The sequence below is a fragment of the Cynoglossus semilaevis genome, chromosome 8 (assembly GCF_000523025.1).
Source record: "Cynoglossus semilaevis isolate Cse_v1.0 chromosome 8, Cse_v1.0, whole genome shotgun sequence".
NCBI lineage: Eukaryota > Metazoa > Chordata > Actinopteri > Pleuronectiformes > Cynoglossidae > Cynoglossus > Cynoglossus semilaevis.
Genome location: NC_024314.1, coordinates 6,542,095 through 6,569,257, shown reverse-complemented (window position 1 = coordinate 6,569,257; position 27,163 = coordinate 6,542,095). Strand labels below are relative to the sequence as shown.

The window sequence follows — 27,163 nt, the reverse complement described above, 5'->3', positions numbered from 1 at the left end:
TGAAAATGCTTTTTTTAAGGCTTTGGTTCGTCTTGTCTCATTGTAACTTAAGGTCAGCGTGTGTAATTACTGATGAAGAGGAGCTGATAAGAGAGATTTTCACCAACAGACGGACAAGGTCACCTAACTGGGTAAAAAAACGGAGATAAAGTGAGATAGGTGTAAACTTTTTGTGCGTTTGGGTAAATGTGTATATTTTATATATGTGTAGCTGCCGTGTTCTCTCTTTTCATGAATTTGATGGCAGTAGCGCCTGGGTAAGTGTAAATAAATATTTATTTTTGTGATTTTAATTCTCTCTTTTTTTCTGGTCAATAGGTTTATTATCTTTTTTAGATTCAGCATTAAATTGGGGCTATGACAGGCCAAAGAGCGTAACAGTTAAGGGGTTCAGGGGTAAAACAATGTAAAACGATTTCGAGCAGGGACTCTAAAGTAGGTAAACAGTTTTGTGAAGGAGGAGCTTCAATTTGTCTTACATGGTTTGTATTGAACAGTTATTGAAAGGATAAAAATACATTTCATTCTCTGAGTAGACTGCAGCTATCAAAGCAGCTGTAAAATTAATAGGCTACTCTTTAAATTGTTCTCTTCCAAGCTTGAGGTTTAAGACTACATTACCATAATGACATGTCCACATGGACTGTTGATAGCCGAACTACACAGTGTGCAATACAATTAGGTTCAGAGAATGACAGCGGATGATCTGGCTGCATGAATTTCAATCACCTTGTGTCTCACACTGTTAGTAGAGTTAGACATTAAATCCTCAAATAATATCTGGCTATAGATGTCAATTAATGTGCTTAATTTGATGCTCCTACAGCTGGAGCAGACAGGGTCAAATCCAGGCAACAAAACTGGCCACTAGTCCAGAGCAAATCCAGAGCAAAAGGGTTACACTCCTGGTCAGCTTTCCATTTTATACCTTTCCTTGTAAGTGAACAGAGTAGGAAAGCAAAACAACAATTCCATTTGACAATGTCAGCAGCTCCATGGCTCAATACCCCAATCAGACACTGATGGTGTTGTACAAACATCTCTGCCTCTGGCTGGCTCGTACTGATAGCTGACCTCAGAAAACACATGCTCGCTCTTTTGGACCATTTTCTGCCATTTTTTTTTTTATTATTATATAGGACTAGTCTAAGCAGAGTAGGGGAATAACACAGAGACAATGCCTTCAGCAATGCAAGGCCAGAAAGAAGACAAACTAGGGAAAAGGAACCAAAAGTTGAGCATTGCTCGAGGCATCTGTGCTCATGTGGTTTTAGGTTTATGTTTTAGACTCTACAGTCTGGAGTTCTCAGACCAAAGTGACTAAACAGTAGAAGGAAACAAGTAAAGTAAGTAAAAAGGCACTTACATGCGGCTGCTGGGTGGAATCTTGCGTCCATCTCTGTACCAGGTGACTTGTGGTTGTGGGAAACTGCGGATACGTGGTGCAGTGATTACCGCCCCCTCTCCCTGAGAGATGGACTGGGCACGTTCACCTTCCTCAAAACTACCCATGACTGCAGGAAAACAGAAGTATCAAAAACTGAATTTACAAACAAAAGGTGAATACACACAAAAAAGTTATATTATTTATATACAACTGTTCTTCCCCTTTCAAAAAAATAATCAACCTTCTTTGCCCTCTGTGCTTTGGCCATCTGCCTTCTCCTCTGCAGTTTTACATAGAGCTGCGCTGATAGAGAGCGCCCTGGAGTTGCCATGGTTTCCACAGTGAATCAAGAAAGGCTACAAGGAACTGGGATGTAATCACTCACCCAGGGACACAGGAGGGACACCAAATTGATTCATATTCGTCATCCTCCAGTGTGAAAGCAAAGAGGGCAATCGGTCTTGATAACTTTTAAATATGTGCATTGCTCTATATAGCCCATGGCTGACATTGCTGCAATTCTCTGGTATTCTAATGGGTCTCATTTGGTAATTTTTTTCTTATTTATTTTTATTTTTTTGTCACTTTCACTTCACTGCACTTTAAAAGCAAAGAAAAGTATAGTGTTACAACTCCCATTCTCTGTTCTGCCAAACTTCTGAGTGAAACCTAGGTTTGGTCTTCCTGCTGCACTTTACGTCAATTATTCCAAACTTTTAAGAGTGCTCTTGACACACGCTGTGCATTCACTGATTTGATCATATTGGCTGTTGCTGACTGTAAACCTTTTAGGATGGCAGTAACAAGCAGATGTTGCCTTTTCTTCCTCCAGTGCTGTCGGAGCAGAAAGTGGAGATGGGTCTGGAAGAAGTCAAACTAAAATACTTTGAGAATCAAGCTTGTTGAAGAAAACAGAAGGGTTGATGTAGCTGCCTTTTCAATTCAAAACGATAAAGAAAAACTTCTGAAGTCATTCACTCCAACATTACGTCAAACAATTAATTAGGTTTCAACGGTTCAGGCATCATGTCATTAAGATGTGAACAGATCAGGGTGTAAGGCTTTAAACCAGGGAAGGTACAGAACAGTTAGCCATTCTCAGCATTCTCTCCCTCTCTCTCTTTCCCCCCTGGTTCTAAGAGAATAAAAAGATAATCTCTCTTTGTGGTGGAGTTCTAGGGCTTAGCTTAAATGAAAACCAAGGAAGAGTGCAAATCCCCTCACTTTGATCTTCAGTATCGGCAATCTGATGTCCTCCCCATCTTTCCTAATCTCTACTGCCTCAGCATGTTTCTTTCTCTGCGAGGGTGTATCTCTGCCATTCTAATTGTGACACCTCAATGGCTTACCACCCAAAGAAGACCTTCCTATCTACCTGTTTATATCTTCTCTACTTCTCTCTCCACAGAGTTTACCCCTTTTATTTCCCCTTGCAGATGTCCTTAATTCTGTTTTTTTTTTTGTTGCACTGTTTGTCTCAGAACCTACATCATGAGTGACTGAAATAGGATGAGGCAGCAATATAGACAAACACAATACCTCTGTTTTGTGAGAGCAGAGTGGAAAATAACAAGTAAAGATGGCTGATGCAACAGGAAAAGCAAATTTAGAGTCAGGAGAAGAAAAAAGTAAAAAGAAAGTGATGGAGGTTCAACATCATCAGCCTGCCAGAGAAGGAGGCAGCAGGAGAACAAAGTTTGGACAAGTGCTCAGGACATTGAGTGGAGCTATTGGACACAAGACAATGGAGAAGGTGCTGCGTGGTAGGAGGGCAGGAATGAGGAAGAGAACAGAAAAAACTCAAAGATGTAGTGAGTTACTTTTCCTCCAGAATGAGATGCAGGAATATATTTGGAAAGTTTTCTTTTTTTTAAGGAGATCAAAAACTGTTCAAACTGGCCCTGCCGTTTTCCTCATTACTTTCTCACTTAAGGCTGCATTTTTTCATTCATGGGAAAATGGCATGTCACATCTACTCAAATGTCATTTGAAGTGGGGGCAGCCAATGAACCTGGCATACCCAGGGAAGGAAGGATAATGGGTGTGGGATCATTGTGCCTGTGAGAAGGATGGGTTTAGGAGTGTGGGGGTGGATTCAACGTGACAACACACTTGACACCTCAGTGGCACATTTTACAATAGCTTGTTAACAAGACGAAGGAGCTGTTTGCTACTAGAAATGTTCAGAAGCACTTATATCTGAGCTTTCTTTCTTTCTTTTTTTTTAACCAAGCACCGACAGATGTTGTTGACAAAAGCGAAAGAATAGAACAAACCATGGTCCTATTAAAATGAAGCAAAGTTTCAAACAACCACAGCAACAAAATCAATCTAATGAGAATGCTGAGTGGAACAGCTGTCCATGTTGATAACGCCCCCAATGAGATGCAGGTAGATCTTTCACCCTGCCAGCATCTGTCCCTGCTTCTTCAGTCCTTAGTACAAAGGCAGCCAAACAGTGTGTTGGCAAACTGGTTACTCTACATGCAGCCACTCTCTCTCTCTCCATTCATCTATGTTTCACCTGCACCCTCGTGGATACTTACAGGCCACCTGTACTTCTGTGCGTCTCTGTAGGAGGGCCCCAACTCGATTTCTGACGATGCAGCGGTAAAAGCCAGCATGGGAACGATCCAGGGAAGGGATTAAGTACCTTTAGAAAAACACAAATAAATAAGGTTTAAAGTATTAGAATATAGGTAATGACAGGAATAGGTTCAACTTCAATATTTTTTAAAATCATTTCTATATTGTATTTAATTCATTTCACTTGAGAATACACCCCTGAGAGCTGAAGGATCTGTGCACCCACTTACATACACCCAATTGAGAACATATAATAGAGGAGCAAGGGCACTGAGGACATTAGGGCCTAGCTGTTGTTTATTCCAGTGATAATGATGCTCATGAGGCAAACCCAGCCACCACTGCAAAGCTCTCCCCCGTGACTCAGACACACTTGTGTAGACAGGAACAGAGAACAAACACGTTTAAATGTCCTCTATGCAAACATCCACATGCATGAAGTGCACATTCCCCCAAATCCCCTTGGGACAAAGGCTTAAGATGTATGTTTCCTGCTGTTGACACGCTTCCCCATGACCTTGATTTCAGTGTCCAGCTGTGGGGGCAGTACTGCCTCCCTGCCATTTGGAGGCAGTATAATATACTTTATACAGATGCATTCAGTCAGGTTAGGGACTGCAACTACTGACATGATGTAGGCTTCTCCTATAACAAGACACAATTTCAGTAAAATGCAAAATGGCAGAAGAACTTTGCCGGATATGAAAATTTCCAAAAACAGACTTCTGAGTGTTACACCTAATAATTCAGTGTCAGTCTCATTGAAAGGAGAGTTGTTGTGTTTTTCCTCATAGTATGAAAACATTCAATTGTCTCCTCAGGCCTTTTATAATTGTGTAATTTGCATGTATAGTTTGTGATATGATGCACTAGTGCTTGAAAAAGATGCCAACAGTTCTTGAAGACAGAAAGTAGGTTGCTAAGGGATTCACATAGTTGTGACTGCAACTGATTTTAGTGACAGAACCACAGAAGTGCAGCGTAGTGTTTCAGAAACAGAGTGAGCCGCTGATGCTTCCTGATGTGCTGTTAACCAGAACGACTCTACTGTTGAGTGCAGAGTCTCAGTCTGTGCTCTTGGCTTCACCCGTGCACACTTTCCAGTTTGTACACATTTTCATCAGTACTGAATATTGATTGGCTGCTCCATTTATAATTTATCTTGATGTTACAAAAAATATATTAATAATCTTACTAACACTTAATTCTACTGTCTATTGTTAATACAGTATCATATACACATTGATAAACCAACCATGTTTAGTACAAAATTGCTCTTTTTTTGTCTTATGTCTCATCCTTGTTACTATTTTCAGAAAACAGCTTGCTTACAGCATTGCACTACATAGAAGAGGTAAAAGTACATTATTGTTTTTGTGAAATGCCAGCGTAGTCAATATTTTACAGTCTATTAGATAGAATTACAACATGTGTAAATTAAAAATGATGAGTTCAGGAATTTAAGTCCCTCCAGAACAATGGGAGCTTGTCATAATAAAACTTCATATTGCAGAGCAAACAGATGGCACTGCATGTGTTATTTCTGCTATTAGGTTCCTCCATGGTATGTTAAAGGGTGTTCAGCACACTGCCAGCAGGTTGTCCAAGCTGAGTGCAGGAGTGCAGACAAATGACACTGTTTTTTTTTCTTACTTTGATTTGAAAGTGTTTTTTTTTTTTTAAGTGCAAAGAGGATTATGTTCAAGTACAACAAAGTAATTGCGAGGAAGGGTTTTCACATGACTTTTTCAGCAAAGTGTGGAGAGAAGAAGAATTACAGCAAGACAGGAAGAGCACAGGGCACACACAGCAATTATATATAAAAAAAGGTTTAAAACATTACAGACTAACAACGAGATGGGAGCAAAAGAAACGTAACATTCTGAGTGACTCTCCAACTAAAACCATGTCAAATAAATACCAGAAACACGCTAACCACACCTCTGAACAATATACTCATATATTTTAAGGCCCTTTTTATGACAGCACAGTTTTTTGTCACTAAAAATATACATTGCAACAGTTATTTGTTGAACCAAAAGCAATTGCAAAATAATGATCAAATGAATAATCCTCAGATAGCAGGTATATGATATTATTGGCAATAAAATCATGGTTAACGTTGTGAAACATTTCACTTTGCTGCACAAATCTTTTTCTTAATCACTGGGTTTATGGAAACTATAAAGAAATGGAGAATCTCCTAAAAGACAGATTACAATAAAAACATTGGTCATAATAAAGATGAATGTCTCCCTCTTTCACTTAAAAAAAAAAACTAAAGAAAGGAATTGAGAGTAAGTAATGCAAACATGAGTGAAATAGCTCTGTGCCCAGATCTGTGGAGTGATCACCAAAACGGAGACAAGTGTAAATGAGATTTGACACAGACTGTTGGCAGTTGACAGACATATTTTTTATCCTCAATGTGAAAAGATAATTGCTTCCCTCGGCTTTCATGTCCGCATAAAATTTTATTTGCAGGGCTGAGGCATTATTATTCTAAATGACACTCTGACCCATTTAGGAAATTTTATTACGAAGCACTAAAACACATTGTAAAATAATACGTCATTTTCCATTAAATTCCCAACCGTGACTATAAAGTAAATATTTGCTTATTTTTCACTGATCATCTGAAAAGCACTGAGAGTTCCCTATAAGTTTGACTAATTACATCATACTAATGAGAAAACAAGGTAAACATTGGGTAAGATACTGTACTAAACAGCAGCTGCACACAAAAGTAGATTACTTTCAAACCACATTAGCAGCAGAGTCATGTGGACCCAAAAGAGTTTTAGATTCGTCTGTAAAGGTTTAAGTAACTAATCAGGATTCTGTGTTAATGATGTGTGACTCTTTTCATACGTTTTAACAACTAGATTAATATGATTATTGTGTTGTGCTGCAACAGAACAGAGATGTGGTGAACAAATGAAGGAGAGTGAGGGAAATATATTTAAAATATAAGACATTCTAATTTTTGTCAACACAAATCCATCAATTAAGGTAAGGTTTAAGGAGTTGGCAGGGGGTACTGATGGTTGCACATTTGTTCTGTCAATATCCACTGAGAATTTGGCTCAAGCCAGCATCTTCAAGGGTGACTTTAGACAGTGTCTCGTTCCCTTTCACTGTCTCTCTCTATGTCCCATATATAATGAATACAATTAACCTTTGCAGAGCTGCATGTTGGCAGCAGGTTGGAGGAGTCAGCGGGGGCTCGCCGTGTTGGACAGAGATTGATTGATGTTTCTGTGGTCAGTGCACTCCGTCAGATCCCTTTTAATTAGCCCTACTCAGTAGAAATGATGAGATGGAGGAGTGGCAGGAAGATGGATAGAGGGACGTAAGAAACAGGGCCTGGGCATGAAATGGGTTGGAAAGACATCAAGACAAAGAGTGTGGAAATGATGGAGTAATAGTAAAATGAAAGACATGGAAAAAAACGAGAGGGAACAATGATGAGATGGGAAGAGATGATTGGCAAAACTATAATCCTTGATTGAACATAGCTGCCTTCTATAACGCCTGTGTGTCCCCTGAGGTCGGCTCCAATACCATTTTCCTTAAATTGCTTGATATACAATAAGAGTCACATTTTAATTCTAATCTTCAACTGAAAGAAAGTAAATCATGATACATTAGAGGGCCTCTTGAATCTGATCAAACTGGTAACGACATTCTCATATGTCATCCCTGCATCAATACATTTACTCTCACTGTACAAATTAAACAATTGGAAACCCAATCTAAAAATTAGTCTTATGCTCTACACAAAGCCTTACAACAATAGTTTAAAGGCTGATGACAGAAGCCAACACGCAACACAATGCAATTTATGTTAAGGTTTTTGGTAATCTATGCTGTCATTTTAGCCTTTTTTTTGGGATGCCCTAATATCATTACCACATATCCTATCAAATGTGGCCTCAATACCTGATTTAAATGTCCATACTGGATTTGAAATCTTGTTGATCCAGCTACATTATACTTGTTACCAGCAGTAATTTTAAAATCTCTTAATAAGAAGAAAATGCAATCATTAGTAGTATTATTTTCCTTCTTTGCTTGCCCACACTTCTTCACACTATTTCCCAGAGAGCTGTACCTCCTATACACAACTGCCTATGGGCTCATTGCATATTTAATGAAATCCAACCTACTGAAGAACAGTTGATACAGGTATCGCCCTCAATATAAACAAATGGAAATAGTTGTGTCAGTTTGCTAATGCTATCAGGACAACCCTAAGTTTAATATTTACAGCTGTTAACAACCAACCACAGGATTCGTATTGTTGTAGCATGGAAATTATACAATGACCTCAAAATGTCCATCACAGAAAGTGGTTATATTGAGGGGAGCAGGGAATAGGTGAAATGCAGCAAAAATCGAATGAACACTTTTCCAGATCTACAATGAGCTACAGCTGTTGCGTCTGAAAGCTGCTCCTCATTCTGCGGAGAAAATCGATACTGAACTATATAATTTGACAAGACATCATTTGAGAGTGTATTGAATCACCTAACACGATGTCTTCTAAAGTCCAAAGGATGAGGGTCTCCATTCTGATCTTATTCTCTCTTCTTTATACCCACCACATACAACACATGACAAGTAATGGGAATTTCTAGCTTAAGATCCTGGAAATCAATACTGTGTAATATGTGGGCAGGCCAAAGAGAGGGATATGGATATGGAGGGATATGTGTCTTTTCTAAGGTTGAAGAGGAAAAACAGAAGTCTGATGCAAACACATTACACCATTGCTACCTTTAGCTAATGATTAAAAAAACAACAACAACAACTATTCAATCAGTGTGTGTGTGTTGTTTTGTTTTTTTTTTGCATCCCCCAAGATTTCTACCAGATAACAGTTAAAGTAGTTTCAGAGAAGCAGTCTTCACTGCACAGTCCCAACAGAAGGCTTGTTCTGTTGCTGCTGTCAATAGCAGAGTGCTGAATGGGTAGATTATGTTTTCGAGGGTGAATCATTACACAAATACAGTAACATGATTACCTGAAGCTGACATTGTATCTGCTGCAGTGTGAAGGAAACTACACTGCCACTGATGCCAAGTAAGAAACATGACAGTGACTGAAGAGTGATCATGTATGTGTAACCTGAGTCAGTACATACAGTATATACTAAGTGTGAAAACCAATCTAGTTGTGCTGCATGTACAGAAATCCAGAGCCTGTATAGTGTGTTGCATACTGTACTACAACTTAGTGGTCTGTTCAAGGTATTGAACTGACACCCTTGAGGCATCCTTCCTCAAGGGTGTCAGTCTTCTTCCAAAGGAAATCCTTTGTGCTGCAGGTTTTAGGACCCATTCATTAATGAACAGCTAGGACTGGATTGCTAGATATTTATTGTGAATGTCAATTTTGTGCTTCCTCAAAACTACTACTTACACATGCACTGCATGACTGCAAGGCAAGTCTGTTGACTGTGTTGCGAACAAATCCCTGCTGTACAGAAGGTCAGGATACCAGAGCTTAGTGTCAGCTGCTGTCGATCGATCACAGCAGCACATCCCTCAGCCACCTTAGGCATTAAAGAGCACATATCCCTTCTGAAAAATACTAGATCATTATAATGTATATATATATATATATATATATATGTATATATATATATAATTATTGAAGATTCTTTTACACCAAATTTGGCTAAATTACCACCCACTGGTGCTAATTATTCATAATTATATTTTTTTGGAGAGGCAACACTGCTGGCATTTCTTTTGTTCTTACTCCAGGAAAGTAGTAGCTCCAGTAAACGCACTTTAATGCTTGTAACCAGGGATGTAATCACCATCTTTGGTGAGCGAGTGGGTGGCTTTGTAATTAAATCAGCCAATAATCAATTGGATTCATCTGTGAATGACTTAATTTTTCAACTACATATTTTGCATCAAATTAACATGATTTATCCCAATTGATTCATCAGAAACGTCCTTAGGTATTTCATTGTCAATAAAACACTCCTGCATCTGGTCAGTGGCACAGGTGGAGCATTATAATCACAATATGATAACATTTTACAACATTTTCTGCCTTGTGTAATATGTTTAGAACAGTGTCAGGTAAAAGCCTGAACACACTGGCTAAAGGTCAGGAAACAAAGGATCAGGGAGGTTGATATTGAATTTAAAGTTACAAAAGTCAGGTAAGAGATCATGCCATGTTTACATAGTAATGTGGTTGAGGGTTCACCCTACTCTTCAAATGGGACATCCTTAAGTACACGTGAAAGGGATTGAAATGTGAACAGTTGAATTCGTAGTAACACATGACCTTATGCTTATGCAGTATGCTTTCCATAATGCTGATTATGGAGATTGAGACAGGAAGTGACACACACAGAAACTACATGCGTATACTCCATACACGTGTAATAAATCCCCTCAGCCTCTTCCTGACTCCTGACTATCTAAGATACTCATTCAACTACAGCACAATGAAAAACCACAAGTGAGCAATAAGAAGTGTGTGCAAAAGGTTTTTTTTAATTTTATTTAATTTAATTTTTTTGTATTTTGAAGCCAGAAAGGAAAGTACCAGAGAGAAGGAAAAAATTGACATTTTTAGGTACCGATTAAATCCGTTTAGGTCATCCAAAGAGTGAGGGAAAAGAAAAGTAAGAAAACGAGGAGATGAAGTGTAAACTCTGAGAAGCTTTTAACTGCATTCTAGTTCTAATGCTACTGAAATTTCAAGATATAAAATGCACTACATTTTAGCACTCAGAATATCCACAACTGTAGTTTTGGCTAACTTAATATGGAGCAATTTCAAAACTAAATGGAATTACACAAATAGTGAAAAAACATATACATTAAAGTTAATGTAGTCATCTCATCCTAGTTCCTAATCCCTCTTAGCATCATAGGAGCAGGAGGGACGGGAGCGAATACCAACGGCACCGATCAAATGGGGGCCACCTGGGACAGTTCCCCAGCCGGTCAGACAAACAGCTATTTACGCACTCATTTATATGTGTGGTCCAGTGAGAGTCAACAGCAAACATAATCAAATCCATTTAGAACAGAATCAAACCACTGACCTCCTTGCTGTGCAGCAGGATCACTGACCATTCTCTATGGTGTTCCCATATATAACCTTTTAAACTATTAAGACTAACCTTAATACTTTTATATCTAGTTTATGGCCTCATAGTCATTTACTCAAGGATACATAGAGAAGAATGAAAGATGTGAGATATTAGAATCCACAACAAAGCACACATTGGCCTAAAGAAGGTGTTTTGGCTGTATATTTGAGATATTTATAAAGCCACAAAAGAATGTAACAGAAAGACATAGCCACGTTGTGCTACAGTTTGTGATTGTTTACAACAAATTGTTGGTTATTTCAGCCAATTTGGCTGAACAACATGTTATTTTTATTGTGTTTTTAAGCATATTTCCATTTCTATTGTTACTTAGATTACACAGTGAGAGGCAAGAAAAAAGAAAACAAACACAGGAAGAATATCCAATTAAATTCCAGCTGTGCTTGGCAACCGCAGTTAGAAATTCTTTATCACATTATCCAGATGATTAGGGACATCACAAACACACCCAGGTATTTGCAAGGACACTCAGTATAGCACAATACGTATATCATAAATAAACATTGGTAACCTTAATCAAACAACTTGATTTCATTCAATTTCATCACTTTTCTCATTCCACAAAAACAATCAATCAGAGCAAACATCAAATCTTTTTTTTTCTTTGCCCAAACCTGACAAGGAACTTGGTAAAACTTAGATGGTAGACCTACCATCACAGAACTGACTTTAGGCGAACTGACAAAGAAAGAAAATAATAAAGAAGGCAGGAAGACAGAATCTGATTATAAAAGACTGCAACCTGCCAATGAGCCATTGCCAAGCTGAAAATTACATGTTTTTCTACTTTTTACACTGGATTGTTTCTGTAAACAAGGCGACACCGTTCAGGGACTGGTCATTTAGAGAAAAGTGTGTTGCTCTGCTTCTGCGTGTTATAAATATACATTTCAACTTCAATGTCTCTCCAATTGTGATTGCACAGTGGAGAAAACTATTTCTCACTCCTGAAAAACTGACAACACCAAAGGACTGTGATGAACTCAAAATGCAGATCTGTCATGGCTGCTCTTTTGTTTGTTTTTTTTTTTTGTTTTTTTTTATTGACTAGTGATTAGATAACATTATTTTTCTATTATTTTTGCTCTTGGTTGTGTCTTTGCAAAGTCTTTTAGGTATTTGGGGAGAAAACTTTACAATCCCTCTTACGGTCAATACAGGGCACACTCCATCACACCAGCCAAGAAGCACTTGACAAACAAAAATGACTCTCGAGGTTTGATTAATAATTAACAAGGATAATGTGAAGCATGGAGACTGGAGACATGCCAGGTAATTGCCCCTTAGCTCCCTTTTTGGCTACAGGATAGCAAGCTGTGGTGATAAGCTGTGTATTTATAGACCGGCTGATTTACTAAGCATTGAGTGCAGGATAAGTCTGCGGCTGTTGGCTCCAGAAATAGTCCACAGACTTCAATGTTAAGTTGAATTTGTTCAAAGACAAAAGGTGCAAATGATTATGCAGAAACAAAAGAACCCACCAGGTTAGCCAAATGGTGTAAACACATTTCTGTGAGAGTGGCTGGAACTCTGATGGCAGGTTAGTGATGTGTGTTATTATCCACCAGCACTTGATGCTCAGCCAGTTTTCTGGCAATGCTGACAGCAGATCACGGAAACTGTGCCACTCTCCCTCTGCCTCACTTCCTCCTCCTCTCTTCTCTCCATCACACTCTGACATGCCCATATACTAAAGCGCACCCTGCATAGTAATGCCAGTGCATGCACATACTACCTTCCAGTATCGATTGGTTGCCAGAGGACACAAGGTCAAGTCACGTGGTGTCAATATTTAAAACACCGCTCAGCGCTGGGGACCTCAACCATAACCTCATTAATATGAGGGTCTGGTCTGGGCAAACTGTCTCCTGGCACTGAGAAAAGCTGACTCAAATAACAGCAGGTGAAACACACACACAGAGACACACACTCACACATACACGTCCAGCCACATCATTAGAAAAGGCAACACAAAAACAGTAGTTGTGTTAACCTGAAAGAAAATTTCACAAATTGATATAAATAGATAACAGACAGGGTGCTATGGAAATAGTTTCCACTAGGTGGTACTAATGCAACTGAATGTTCCCAGTAAAACTCAAAAACAAGTAATAATTCCCCAATTTATTCTCTCTAAATAATTTTACATTTTACATCTACAGTATGTGTGTAATGTTTTCACACGGCTGATTCTTTGGAAACCACCCACTTACAACAACAATGCTGCTGTATCATCACACTCGACACAGTCTAGAACAATACATCTGCAATTATAGCAAATAAAGATTTTTGTTTAAAACAGTGACAAATGCTCTAGCAAATATTTAATAATGCATAATATTTTAAGTACAAGGTTCTTAGTAAGAAACTGATGGCGCTTCATGCCTGTCTGTTCGATGACCCACTCTATGACCAACCAGTAATGAAGTCAAAGGTGCCCAAAGCTTTAAGAGACAGTTATTCTAAAGTACAGCCTGTTCTGATCAATTCTCCTAGCATGAATGTGTCACTGCTGCCCTTCCTCCCTGCTGTTCCCAGTCCGATCCTATCAGCCTCCAGAGACAGAAGAAAGTTCAGCGCTCCATCAACAAGGCTGCTACTGCCTGTATGTTTGCTCTCACATACATCCTCTTTCTCACACATATGCACAGCCTTTCACAGAGCTAAAATCAGCAAAGTGCGTATGTGTGTCTACCAAGTTTCTCTCAATACTCCTGAGCATCTTTTACACACTCCTCCTCACCCTCCATCGCTCTCTCACACACACATACACACAAACTCCATCACACAGCCGCTGGAGAAACACTGCTCTCCGAGATAACAGCAATGTTTTGCCACTTGATTAGGATCTTCCAGTTACCATTAAAGACGCTTTATCTTCCGCACTAACCCTCGTTCACGCTTTTTTTCCTGTTCGATGACTCTCCAGAGTGAATGATGGAGGTCACGCAGAAACAAGGGGACACAAGGGCAACAGAGGGGGAAATTAAAGTGGAAGTACAGCAAAGCAGTGAAACCTAGTCCCCCATTTTTTCAAGGTTTAAAAGACTTAAAGCTAGAGTGGATCATTTCCGTCTTAGACAATGATTTTGATCTATTTATGAACTGAAATCCTCTGGCCCTAACAATACTATAATGCAGATAATAAGTAGTCACTCTCTGCCTGTGGCAGTGTATGTTCTGAAGAAGGTACTGTTCCCAGCCTCTGACTACAGTAGTGAGTGGTGAGTGAGAGAGTTTAGAAGAGAGCAAAAATTAACATGCTGTGAATGATATTTCTTTCTATTCAACCCATTTTCTGTCCTCTCTGTTTGTGTTGACTATTTCATCAGAAACATCATCTATAATGATGCAAGTGGATGGAACAACATGTTTGCCCGTTTATTTCTGAGTTGAAAGTATAGAAAGTGTTTTTTAAACATCAAACAGACTTGGTTCTTCAAAAGTTTTACCTGTACGTACAACAACATTGAAATGCAGTTTGGAAATTTAAAATAGCAGCAGAAATGAACAAGCCATTTCCCATCTGCTAGAGTGAAAATGACACACTAGGGAAATAAATTCATTTATAAAGTAATTATGAGATTTAACAACTGTATAATGACAGTAAATAATATGGTTTTCCTTTATTTACATGAATTGCCTGTTCTCTGCCGTCATCTTGTTCTGTAGTCACAGCTAAGCGGATAGACCAATTCAAATCATATCTTGTTTTCTTACCTGTACTCCAGTGAGAAGCGTGTTAATTCTGTGTTGTTGTGGATCCACTTGAACTCCAGGGGCCAGCTGCCCTCAGCCATGCAGGTCAGCACCAGCCTGTTGCGTTCCAGGTGGAGTTGACTGCGCACTGGCTCAGTCTTAAAGTACGGAGGGACATCATCTGTGAAATAAAGACAAGACTTCAGAGACAGGTATTCTAAGATGTTCAAAAAAAAGGAACCTGACTGAGCTTTCATCCTGACTTGACCTCAAACTCCTGGAAACCACAATAATCAGTACATGAACCCGGTGAACCGAGCAGAACTACATATATCATAATGTTTGCAGATGGGCCTAGAGTAGATTAAAAAAAAATCTGACTCTGTCCAAATAAATGAACCAGAATTTTCCACTGCCTGATAATGACAAGTATACACTAGATTTAGATGTAGGGCTATTTCTAATGTGCAAACACTGTTCAAAACACATGACTGTGTGAACCTTCTGCCCTGTTGCATGCCCCCATCTTATCTCTGCATGCTTTTAATTAGATCAAAGATGCAGATGACTATCCAGACTGATCACGAACCAATGTAATGGCACTAAAACCTGAACAAACAGGGCTTTATTCATTAGAGAGAAGAAAAGTGTAAAGGGTTAAAGAATAATCTCAAATGGGAATGAAGATCAAAGTGACAGATCCATAATAATGTGAGTCCACCAGTTGACCTCTGGGCATGGATGTGAAACTTAATTATACCACTGCTTAAACCTAAATAGCACAATCTTAAAAATAATGAAACATTATCACAGACAGTACTGCTAAACAGAAAGTACTTTAGATGTACACTTGTGACTGTGTGTGTTTTCTTAAGAAGACCTTTTGGTCAAAAATCATTTAGTGTGTGACCCCTCTTGCCACCGCTTATTCCCACAGTGTGAACCAACAGCTAGCGGTGTGTGTTTGGCCCCAGGTGATCTGGAGTTGGAGCTGAGTGGCCAACAGGAAAGAAGGAGCAGAGGCATCAAGTCATGAAGGATTGGTCCTGCTGTGTGTATTTATGTGTCAGTAACTCACTGGCACAGCGCAGCGCTCTCCTCTCAGCTAGACAGCACAGACAGGAGAGCAGTAAAGGCAAGGGGGAGGCATGAAATCCTTTCATCATTCTTCCGCCTGCATTCTGTCTTTCTCTCTATCTGTGTTTCTCAAACACGCTCTGTTGAGTGTGAAGAAATGGATCGGAGGAGACCGGCAAATTCTCCACAGGGCAATGCACACTGTGAACATGGGCGACACACAGTTCAATTTTTATATCTCAATCAAGTCACCTCAAACACAAACTGTCAGGAGCCCCTCGTGGCTCTAATCTTTTACCCCTGATAAATGATGCCAAAAGGGGGAGCTTACTAGATGATCATTGTAAATATAGAACACATTAATTGGGTGGTTGGACAATATAATTATCAAATTGACTGATAATCGGGCATTGAAATTAAACTGTCAAAATGATCTATTGGCCTGATATTTAGTCCTTCTATTTCAGCTTAGAAATTCACTGAAGGTAAAATGGTTAGATTGAAGGAGTGATGAAGAAAGTGAAAGGAGAAAATGTAAGGAGACAGAGCGAGAAAGAGAGATTGGCTGAATATGATTTACAAGCCTTCAAATAACCAACCAGCCGTAGCATAAAGAATATGATCTTATCGCAGAAGAACAATCCTCAGCCCTGTTCAAATATTCCAGTTTGAACAGGACCAGCAGCCATTTTCTAAAACTCCACCTGCTTTTTATAATGTCGTAAAAATAATGTCACAGTCATCTAAATAACATGCTTATTTACTGAAAACTAATCACAGAGCTTTTTGAAAAAACACTCATTTATTGTAAGATTTATGATGGAAATGCACCAGACTGCATTAGTCCTGCCAGCAGTAGATGTATAAATAATGCATATTCTCCAGAGAAGTTATACCAGAGGCAGAAGACTAATCATGAGCGGGACAAAAACACACACTCAATGTAAAGTAAAAGATAATCAAGATAAATTATAAGGCTATTAAAAGTGTATTTCTGTGGTCCAAACGTTGATGGCATTCTTAATAAGGAACATAAATATTCACGAGTTCCACAATCTCCTTAATACATGAACTTAAATGACGTCTGACTTTTGCTAACCTGAGAACGGTGCCAACCTCTGGGCCGGTCATGATGAATTAATATTCATGACAGAATATAAAAAGACTCGACTGCTCAGACGCCACACGGTATTGATCTGTCAGTTTATGCTGCCTGGTATTTTAGAATTACACATGACGACCATCAAGCACTGTGTGAAGATAAAAACAAGTAAAAAGTAAAAGAGTCTAAAACTGGACGTGTTCAGTCAACACATGAAGAACTGGCTCTTGATCAGGGAGTCGCCACAGCAATAGTGGACATAGTTCTTACACGAGAGGCTTTTCTTGAAGCAACAATTGGGACTCAAACCCTTGACCTTTAGCATGCAAAGCAGAATTCATATAACTGCATAACTGCATATCAGTTATGTCATAACCACAAACACTCTTCAACGTCCACCCTCTTTCGGCCGCTGATGCTGTTAATGGTGTGCAGAGAGATGAAGCCAATGAGAGATTACATTAGGCTTGAGCTAAAGCACACAGGGGAAACTAAAGTCTAAGAACAAACATACAGTGACAAAGGAGGTGAAGGATAACGCAGGTCAAGTGATGTTAGATGAAACCAAGTAAAAAGTATACATAAAAAAGCAACGTGGCAGATAGGGGGCTTAACTGATCCATAAAAGAGATAAAATGCTAAATAGACAGTAAGCTGATTTGAGATATGGTGGAGTGTCTGGACATCTCCCAAAGCAGTGTGGGTTAATTATCTGCCTTGAACAGAGAGAGATAGGATGCAAAAATTAGGTGATGGAGATGTTCATCTGTGATTTGAGATGGCCGAGACTAATGTGCAATGTGCAGTTTGCTTTCAATCGATGGGGAGATTAAAGAGGAAATGTGGCAGGGTTCAACGGACGCAAGAGGCAGGAAGGAGAGAGAAGCATTGAGTTTATACACAGAGATGTGAGGATGTTAATAAATGACAGTAAATACGCAAGTGTATGGTGATGTCGCCCACACAAACATGCTCATTGACCCACATGAAAGTCGGCCAGTGAAAACATTGATCAGCAATGAGTATCTTCACCAGTGTTTTTAATTAGGGAGTCCATGAGAGCTCATCAGTAACATCTAAATGAGGAATTTGATGTGGAGCCCAACACTTCAGGGCCATGTGCTGATTCAAGGGTTCAGTGAGGCAACTATAATTGAAATTTGTCTTAAAGTTACAACATGAGTAAAAATTATTATAATATATTATAAGATTTTGACTTTTAATCTATCTATCTATCTGTCTATCTATCTATCTATCTATCTATCTATCTATCTATCTATCTACTTATCTATCTATATTATTTTTCATTTTATTTAATGTTTATGTTGACAACAACATAAAAAGTGTGGTGAATTGCAGTTTTTATGTATTGCTGGTTAGTTTTTTCCAGCTGTACATCTAAGCCAGAATGGACACAATGCTGACAAGAAAAAAAGAACTGACTATTTTAGCCTCGCACATTAAAAAATGTAATTCAATTATATTTTGTCCAACTTGCCACGGAATTAAATTTTGTACTATTGATTGCAATGACCCAGTTGGATAAGAGAAAACAAATGCATCTGAACAACTTTTGGTGAAGTTAAGAAAAACTAAAGATAACCTTAAAATGAGCATACTTTTGAATTCTCATTTTACCAACCGTTTCCCTCTGCAATTACTGTGCAACAGAGGCCCCTCATTAACATACAGTAAAACCACTGCCAGAGGATACTCCCAGAAGATGCCACCCTGGCTGACTTATAGCTGTGCGTGTGTGTGGTGTTTGTGTGTCCATTTATGTGTATGTGCAGGTTACTGTGCCAGTTGGATGCCTTTAGACTTGCATGCAGCCGTGCACGCACACAATTAAATGAGTTTCCCTGTTAATGAGAACACTGCAAGGTACAATTTCCTGGCCTGGGGTGAAATTTCATTTAAATGAGAGGAATTGGATTCTTTTTCCCACAAAATATGAAGTATTTTGTTGGACTACTGCTTGGTTTTAACCATTGCATTACATGAAAAAAGATTTAACAGATTGATTCTGTTCAATGAGTGAGTTCTATCTTTTTCACTCAATTCAGGCACCTATTGGGTATGTATTTTAATATTTGAATAAAGGCTAAAACTTAATTTCAACTGAATAGTTGAGAATTGCACACAAGTGTGGTCTCTCAGTATATTACAGCAGCTCCTCTTTGGGCCTTCAGTGTTTCTAGCAGGGAAGATGCAGTTTAGTTTTTACAGAGGAGTCAGGCTGCTGATGCACACAGGGGGACTCTCCATTTCCCAGAAGGCCACTGGGCCGCAGTGGCAGTTGAGGGAAGGAAGCCTCTCTATAATTTCATGCATATTTTATCTACTGCCTGGGGATCCACTAACTTACACGTGCAGAGATGACCATTGATTAGTAATGTGTAATTAGTATGTTCTAAATTTAGAAGGAGCGAGCGAGAGAACAGAGAAAGGGAGAGAGGCAGCTGATTTGTTGATGTCTGCATAATTTGTGTTAGCATGGTGTGTGTCCTTCCTTGATGGCAGGTGTCGGGATGTGTGTATTTGTGATGCTGATGAGGATAGAAGTTTGCTGGTGGTCTAACTGAGCAGCTAATGGCCCCACAGTGTGTGAAAATCTGTTCTACTGTCTGTCTTTATTTAGCAGACTGGTGTGTGCGCCCATGTGTGCATGAATGCCTGTTTGTGTGTGCGTTCACGATGGAAAATGGAAGGGCTCCAAAATATCCTTTGAATGTCAGCACAGGAGAGAACCTTTTGTATGTCTGTGTGTGTGTGTGTGTGTGTGTGTGTGGGGGGGGGTTGTGTATCAGTGTGTGTGTTTGTGCTCTGGGTAAGACACAGTTTATGCATTTGCGTATGTGTGTACGCTTGCACTGAGTGATATTTCCCTCATCCCTAAGAGACACTCAAACCAAGGCCAGCTGTTGATTTTGTATAGTCTCTGGCTGCACACACACAAACACACAACCACATACACACACACCAAAATGGTAGATGGATAGCACAGAAGCAACAACACGTAGTTTCCTATTCTTGAATACATGTGCATAAACGTATTATATATTTCACAGTGCCACGTGTGTAGCGTATTATTGTTGGTCCCTTTCCCCTTCCATCTGTGGCTCAGAGCTGCTGCCGTACTCCTACTCTTTGCCTGGAGCACTGCATATCCCATGAGACCAAGCTGCTGGCCACTCATCTCTGCTCTTGCTGGTCTGCTCTTCTCTGCCTTCGCAACATTACTTCACTTGGCAAACTCCCAACCCTGCAGTCCCAAAGACCCCTGTGTTGTAAGAGACCCAGCCAAGGACACAAGTTCACAAGTGATGTTCATCCTTTTATTGGCTGATGGTTGGAGTGTTTTTTCTCACATGATTCAGGATGCCTTTCATGCATTACATTTCATGTTTGCTTTTCCACAATTTATCACGTTTTATTTCATCTGGCCTTGGATAACCAGGGGATTCTCATACATCCCTGATATTTCTACCCTTTCCCTTAATAGCTTGAAGTACCTCTATCTCATGACTGTGCAGACAAATCCAAGTCCAAAATCTGCACTGTGATGTAGTGTTGTTAATAAACTGCTGCTGTAAAGTAACCAGAAGCCATATACTCACAAACTGTGAGTAAAAGGGTGAATTGGTTTTACAACTAACAAGAAAAAGTTGTTAATCTATCAGCTAACCCTTAGCCAGTAAGGCTAAGCTCTCAGTTTTCATGCTTACATCTATCACTTACCCACCAGCAATCCCCCAATAATGACTTGGAAAGCTACACTAAGCAGCTAATGCCTTGAAAAAAAGCTGTATGAGGAGAAACCATTTCCAGTGCCCAGGTTTGGGGGAGATTATGCTGTGAAAAAATGAAATAAAGTATTATGTTAAGTGTGACAGTACAAGCTTTCTCGTCCTGGTGCCATTATGTTATTTCATGTGTTATTTTCATGCAAATCACACAGGTTATGAATTTATCTGTGCGTGCATAATATATGTATGAGTGTTTGCTTGCTCAGGTGTAAGCTGCTTTAATTTCCCTTAAGATCCTAAAAGAAAAATCTCCTCTGTGGCCAAGTGTTGAGCACAACACACTGAGCGTATTATAGAGGCAAATCAATTCCTCAAATATAGGGCACGATAAAGCGGAGAAACTTCTCATGTGTCAGGAATCCAAAAAAAAAAAAAAAAAGAAGCTGGTAGAACTTCCCTGCAGATAACCTTCACCAGTTCCACTGAGGTCCTAGTGTGGAATTTAAATGCACACTATACTCGCAAAATTCAATGCAGTGCGTCATTTCATTTGAATTTATGTCAGAGGACATTTTTCACTACACCAGATAAAGACACATTTTCTGAGTTATGAAAAAGTTTTGCTCATGCCAGAGAAGTTGGGTAAAGCAAAAAAAAAAGTGCAGTGGGGAGATACAAGTGATCGGATACACTCCTGAGTACTCAAACGTGCATGCACAACTACACTACAAAGTTATGCATCAGTGCCCTTACGATTCCTCTTGTCTTGTTTCAGGAATGGGTTGTTTCACCCATCCACCCCTGGCCTTGCTGCTAAAAGATTTACACTGAGGAACATTGTTCTTCAGTGTTCAATAATGTATGGCCAGGTTACATCGGGGGAATTATAGACAGGAAGAGAAAAGAGGAGTCTGCTCTTCCTATTACTCACTTTCTCTGTAGAGTGAGTGGCTAGAAGATGGACAAGCACCTATACAAAAACACAGACAATAAACTTGCACACCATACGTGGAGATGTACGATATATAAAGTAGAAATGCAGGTAAAAGGTCATAGGTTGTGCACTGGTTCCACAGATTAGAATAAATAAATTATGACTCTGTGCTCCTTGTGATGACAATGTTGAGACCTCTATTCCTTTAGGTGGACTAAAGGAAAAAAAAAACTTTAGTCAGTCAATTTTTGGTAAAAAAGAAAAGTTTACAATGCAATACTTGATAAAATATTGTCCTTGGATATTGTGAACAAACAGAAATTTCCATGATGGAGATGAATGAGCGGCCCATTCTGGTTTTAATCTTTGGTCAAACTGTTTTCAAGGTCTGAAGCAGCATCTAATATGTTAGAAAATATCATGTTTTTTTAATTATTTCAACAATGACTTGCATTATTATTATTTTTCTGTCGAAAACAGAAAAGGTCACATTTTTCAAAAGAGGGTTTTAATTTTCTGCACTGCAATTTACAGCTTTTATATACAGCATTTAATACCCAGTACCACCTCATGTTACTTAGTAACAAATAAGAAACAGTTTGCCTTCACGGCCTTGTGTACTATGTACTATTGGGACTATTTTAATTACCTGACCTGACTCTCACTTTGTAGTGTTTATATGGAGAAAGAAAAAAAAAAAAAGAACATTTACAAGTGATCATTTTGCAGTTGTGGGAGGAGTCAAATCAGCAGTATATGTAGTATAGTTAAATGAATGAAACAGTGATCATCTTTGCTATTACATTAATTTTGGGGCTCTATACATTTTAATGTGGCTCAAATGGAGACATACTGGCTCTTGACAAGTGTGAGTCATCTGTACGGAGAAGAATAACAGGGTTGACTGCAACGGCGAAAATAAAGAGACACACACAAAAGTGATGAGCATAATCCCTCCCATCTTAGTCTATGCATCTCTCTCCACACACAATTGAACACACACGCACCTTCCTGGGATAGATGTGATCATTACTTTGTCCCCGCTGTACCTAACTAATGAAGGGCATGTCTAAATAAAGCCAAGGGAATGGATGGGGCTGTTTTCACTGCTCAGCAAGTCAATTAGCTCCTTCTTACCTTTTGCCATACATTTCTTTGACCTCCTGCCACGTTCTCTCACAGTAATCATGGTTAGTTTACCCCCTGCTTTCTTTCGCCCCTGATTGCTTTCATTGTAAGACGCCACATAAGGAGATCCAGGAGGTAACAGCAGGAAAGAACACGCGCACAACTACGGAAGTCAAGAAAACACATCTGCTAATAACATACAGTACACAGCGCTTCTTAACTTTCCATATAGGGTACTTGTACTGAAAATGAAAAGGTTTTTTTTACTAATTAGAAGGTCATGGGGTTGGATCGAGGGTATTAGTTTAAATGTTAAAATAAAAGCTCTCCTGTGGTCTTTCATCCTCCTGCAGGGGTCATTGTTTGTTCCCTTTGTCTTTGCCTCTTTGTGCAATGTGGGTACAAAATAAAAGCCCAGTGTGGCTATTTAAAGGGGCCGTAATCTGTCCACATTAATGAGCTTTCTATTAAGGTATTATTTGTGATCAGACCAAAGTACTTCGTGATACACCACAGAAGGAAAATGAAAGCAGGGAGAAAATGTAGATCCAGTATAAAAGAGGTGAATGAAAGAAAATAAAAGAGGACATTATACAGCTGGAGGTACAGACTATTCTCTAAAGACTGAATTAGACGGAAAAGAGGGAGGATTTGGATAAAGAGGCAGGAGAGGGTTATTGTATTTACATCACTGTTCATACGAAATCCTAGCTGTGCTGTTATTAGAGTTGGATATTGTATCGTGCAGGGGATATTTTGTTTATGCTTCAGTAAATATGGTTTGGGATGTTGTGGCCAGTGTTTTTAGGAGTCAAATTATTTTGAGTGCTGGAGTTAACCGTTGTACACTTTTACAATGTTACTATTGTAAGAAAGTTAAAAAGAAAACAGACAAAATACACAAAATGTAAACCCAAAAATATATATAATGCATGTAAAGTAAAGTTCAGAGTCTTTAAAAGGATCTCAGAATAAGTCGTAATAGACAGGATGTACTGTCAGCTGCACTGAGCGATGAGTGGGCAGTAATGACCTTTACTTCTTCACACTCTCCTCAGGTTCAACCTCTCACCTGTAGTGTGAAGACATAATCTCCAGTTGAGGGCTCCCTGTGTAAAAGGGCAGCTCTAGTCAATGATCAGTGATAATCATGTCCGGACATTTGTTCGGGTGTTTTGTCCAGATGCTGACTGAGTCCAAACTTTTACTGAACCTAATAAACAACTATTTTTTAAAACTTTTCACTTAGAAAAAATATAATTTGATAATTTCCAGCATGGTAGAGGTTTAAATGAATTTCTTTTCTTGCAATAAAATGCATAATTTTTTTTTTAAATATTTAAAGGGCAAATGAAAATTTAATTCCTTTTCTTAGTTCCTGTCAATATGAGGGCACAGGGTGAACAGAACGTCGAGGTCACAGCATAATTGTTTCTTTTCCTAAAACAGAAATACAGAAAATTGCAAAAAAGATGAATAAAAATCATACAAGTGTGTTTTTTAAAGCACTGCTTACACACGGACTGTGAATTTTAGTCGTGTCAACATTGCTGATTGCAAATTATATCCAAGCTTCCAAATCCCAAACAGGATGAGTTAGAGAAAATAATACCATGCTGCTTAAGTGAAAATAAACCTCAATCTGTAAACAGGAACAGGTGAATATCTTTTTAGCTCCTGTAAAGTAAAGTAAAGCATTGATTACTTTACTAAAGTAGTAAAATAAAGGACAAATGAAAGGGATTTTTTAGAGCTGGGTTTTTAAACTATATTTAACTAAAGTTAGTTAAGCTGCGTCTACACCTACATTTTACTGTTATACTGTCATATCATTCAATGACAATCCCTGCAGCTATACAGGCTCCATCTTCAACATTGAAGAGGAGTGAGTTCAGACACAGACCCACAGAAGTGGTAGTTTTTCTCCCCTCTTTTTACCAAATCATTTTTCTCTGCCTCCATAAGCTCCAGCCTCCCCGCTCGGCTACGCCTGGTGACAGCCGTTGCCATTACTGCACCTCTCAGGTGACTGACAGCTCCTTCAAATGGTAGTGCATTGGCTGGGGTTTTGACTGACAAGTCTCCCTCCCACGTCTGTAACCATGTCACCCATTGTGTGATGTGCATCTGTCTAAAAGTGGACACTCAAATTACGCACTGAGCCACTCCACCACTCTCAGTGAGCTACTGTCCGCCAGCGCTTCGTAGAAAAATATATACTTTTCCACCATTCACTTGCTATGAGATGTACTTCAGTTTTCAGTGTCTATTTTCCATCTGCATAATGTCCCCGCAGCACTAAAGAAAGACCAGACTGAGCAATATGATTATATGCTGACCCAAGCCAAAAATGTATACCGCTTGGTCATATCTGTTTCAGCTTAAAATGTAATCACTGCAGATGTGAAGCAAAGTTATGGTTATTGGGATTTTCAAACACAACAACAAATCATCTGTTTCTTAAAACATTGCCTTTTCTTATTCATGGGGTGTCATATGAAGTAACTTTCTTGCAGATTATTCCTTACAGAAAATAACATTTGATTTATCAGAATCCTAATCTGCTTAAAGGTTGGAAAACCAAATGATTCCCCTGTTGTCCTTTAGGGTTCCATGCCCATTAGTGAGACAAAATAAGAGAAAGATTTCATATTATCCAAAGCACGTGTGCATTTATGGTTAGGTATAAAGCCATCGCTGGGCCAGTATAGCTGGGCTGCTGTGAGAAAATTAGTTTGGCCTTTTGCTCTGTATCTGTGCCAAATAGTAGTATCCAATTCATACAGGAGTAAAAGACCTGAGATAACGTCTGTGCCGGGGGCCATGATGGGCACCACTGCGGGTATGAATACCTGAAATGAGTGTGATTCATTGAATCATAATGTGTGGATATCTGAGGAGTGCAGTAAACCCAATTGAAAGTCATGAGTTAGAGTTGGATTTCCAACTTTGGCCAGTGCCTGCACAAAGAGTCTGTGGATGGTGACAAAGTCTTTGTAAGGACAAATGCCAGGCTGAAATGAATTAAAGCTGTCAGCAGAGGTTAAGACTTATAGATTGTACGTGTCAAAATACTTTACTAAAGGTATAGCGCTCTCACACACGCACGCACACACACGCACACACACAGAAGTGTAGAACTCCTGATGGTTACAGCAGACACAGCAGCAGCCTGGTGATGAATGACCAGTGGAAGTGCATGCTGCATTCAGACAAACCTCTCTATCTAATGACACTGCAGACAAGGCTGAGGTTGGACCATCCATCAGGGGTCCTCCTCATCAGTGTCTCTGGGACGCATACGCTCTCATCATGCTGCGGGGGGCGTCACCTGTCTTTTGCCATTCTAAGCCTGCTCTCCATCTTCTTTGAACAATGACCCATTGCCCTCGCTTTCAAGTTGCCCCTATAATTGTTTGCTTTACTTCACACATACCTCTCTACAGCTTTCTTGGCTATTCACGTTGTACAATGTATTTTTATAATGTTGGTGATACGGTGGTGGTATGGTGCTATGTTAAAAAGTGTTCAAATATCTCTAGCTGGATAATCCAAAAGCCATTCTTCACGTTATGCACGTTATGTTATACAACCTGCTCCTTGACATCATTATTGTTCTGCCTGTCACGAATATATAAATAATATATAAGTATATATATATATATATGTAATGAAATTGAAATTATATAGTAGTTTCAGCCCAATTAAGTGAATTTAGATAATTGTCCATCTGATCATCTTTAATGCTCAAGGTCATTTGAGGGTCATCTTAAATCATTGTTCTTTTATTTACTCTAAGTGTCTTTGTGTGCACTCGTTTTTACAATTCCACACAAGTAGTAGAGAGATGCAGATGTGGTATTTAATTGTGCTCCCCACAATTTCTTGTCTCTGCTAAAGGTCAGAGCTGTCTCTCACCTTGTCACCACTGGCACTGCCATGACAGATGAAGCACTCGTCTTTGACATCCTATCGACTGTCATTTAAATTCTCATGGTGGTGTCTACCAACATGAATGTTCGCATGCTCAAACGTTACAATTCCCGGTGCACGCGCTGCCTGCACAGAATTCAATCGGTTTCATTTGACCTCTGCGTTGCAGCAAATGAAGGGGACAGTGAAATGGAATCAAGTGATTATACAGAGAGAAAAAGTCAAACTGGGGAAATGATAAAAGTGGCTTTGACAGATGACAAGCAGAATGCTGATTATAATTATACGCTGAATTTAGGCCTGTTGTCATGGTGGGTGAGGTTTCAAGTAAAGTATTTTTAGATCTTTAATTTTTCTATTATGCATTTTTGGACATATTAAAAAGCAGCAGTTTTAAGTGAATTTTAATATGAGAACCTAA

At 39.1% G+C, this 27,163-nt stretch overlaps 1 protein-coding gene across 3 annotated transcripts in view; it reads right to left on the bottom strand.

The window, feature by feature from the left end:
• sdk2b (sidekick cell adhesion molecule 2b) overlaps window positions 1-27,163 on the bottom strand; it is a 205,066-nt gene that overhangs the window by 60,156 nt on the left and 117,747 nt on the right. For all 3 annotated transcript variants that reach the window (XM_008314341.3, XM_008314342.3, XM_025057758.1), the window contains exons 2-4: window positions 14,841-15,000; window positions 3,934-4,040; window positions 1,367-1,514 (exon numbers count right to left, since the gene is read on the bottom strand). In XM_008314341.3, the coding sequence (XP_008312563.1) occupies window positions 1,367-1,514; window positions 3,934-4,040; window positions 14,841-15,000 (415 nt within the window). The remainder of the gene's footprint in view (window positions 1-1,366; window positions 1,515-3,933; window positions 4,041-14,840; window positions 15,001-27,163) is intronic.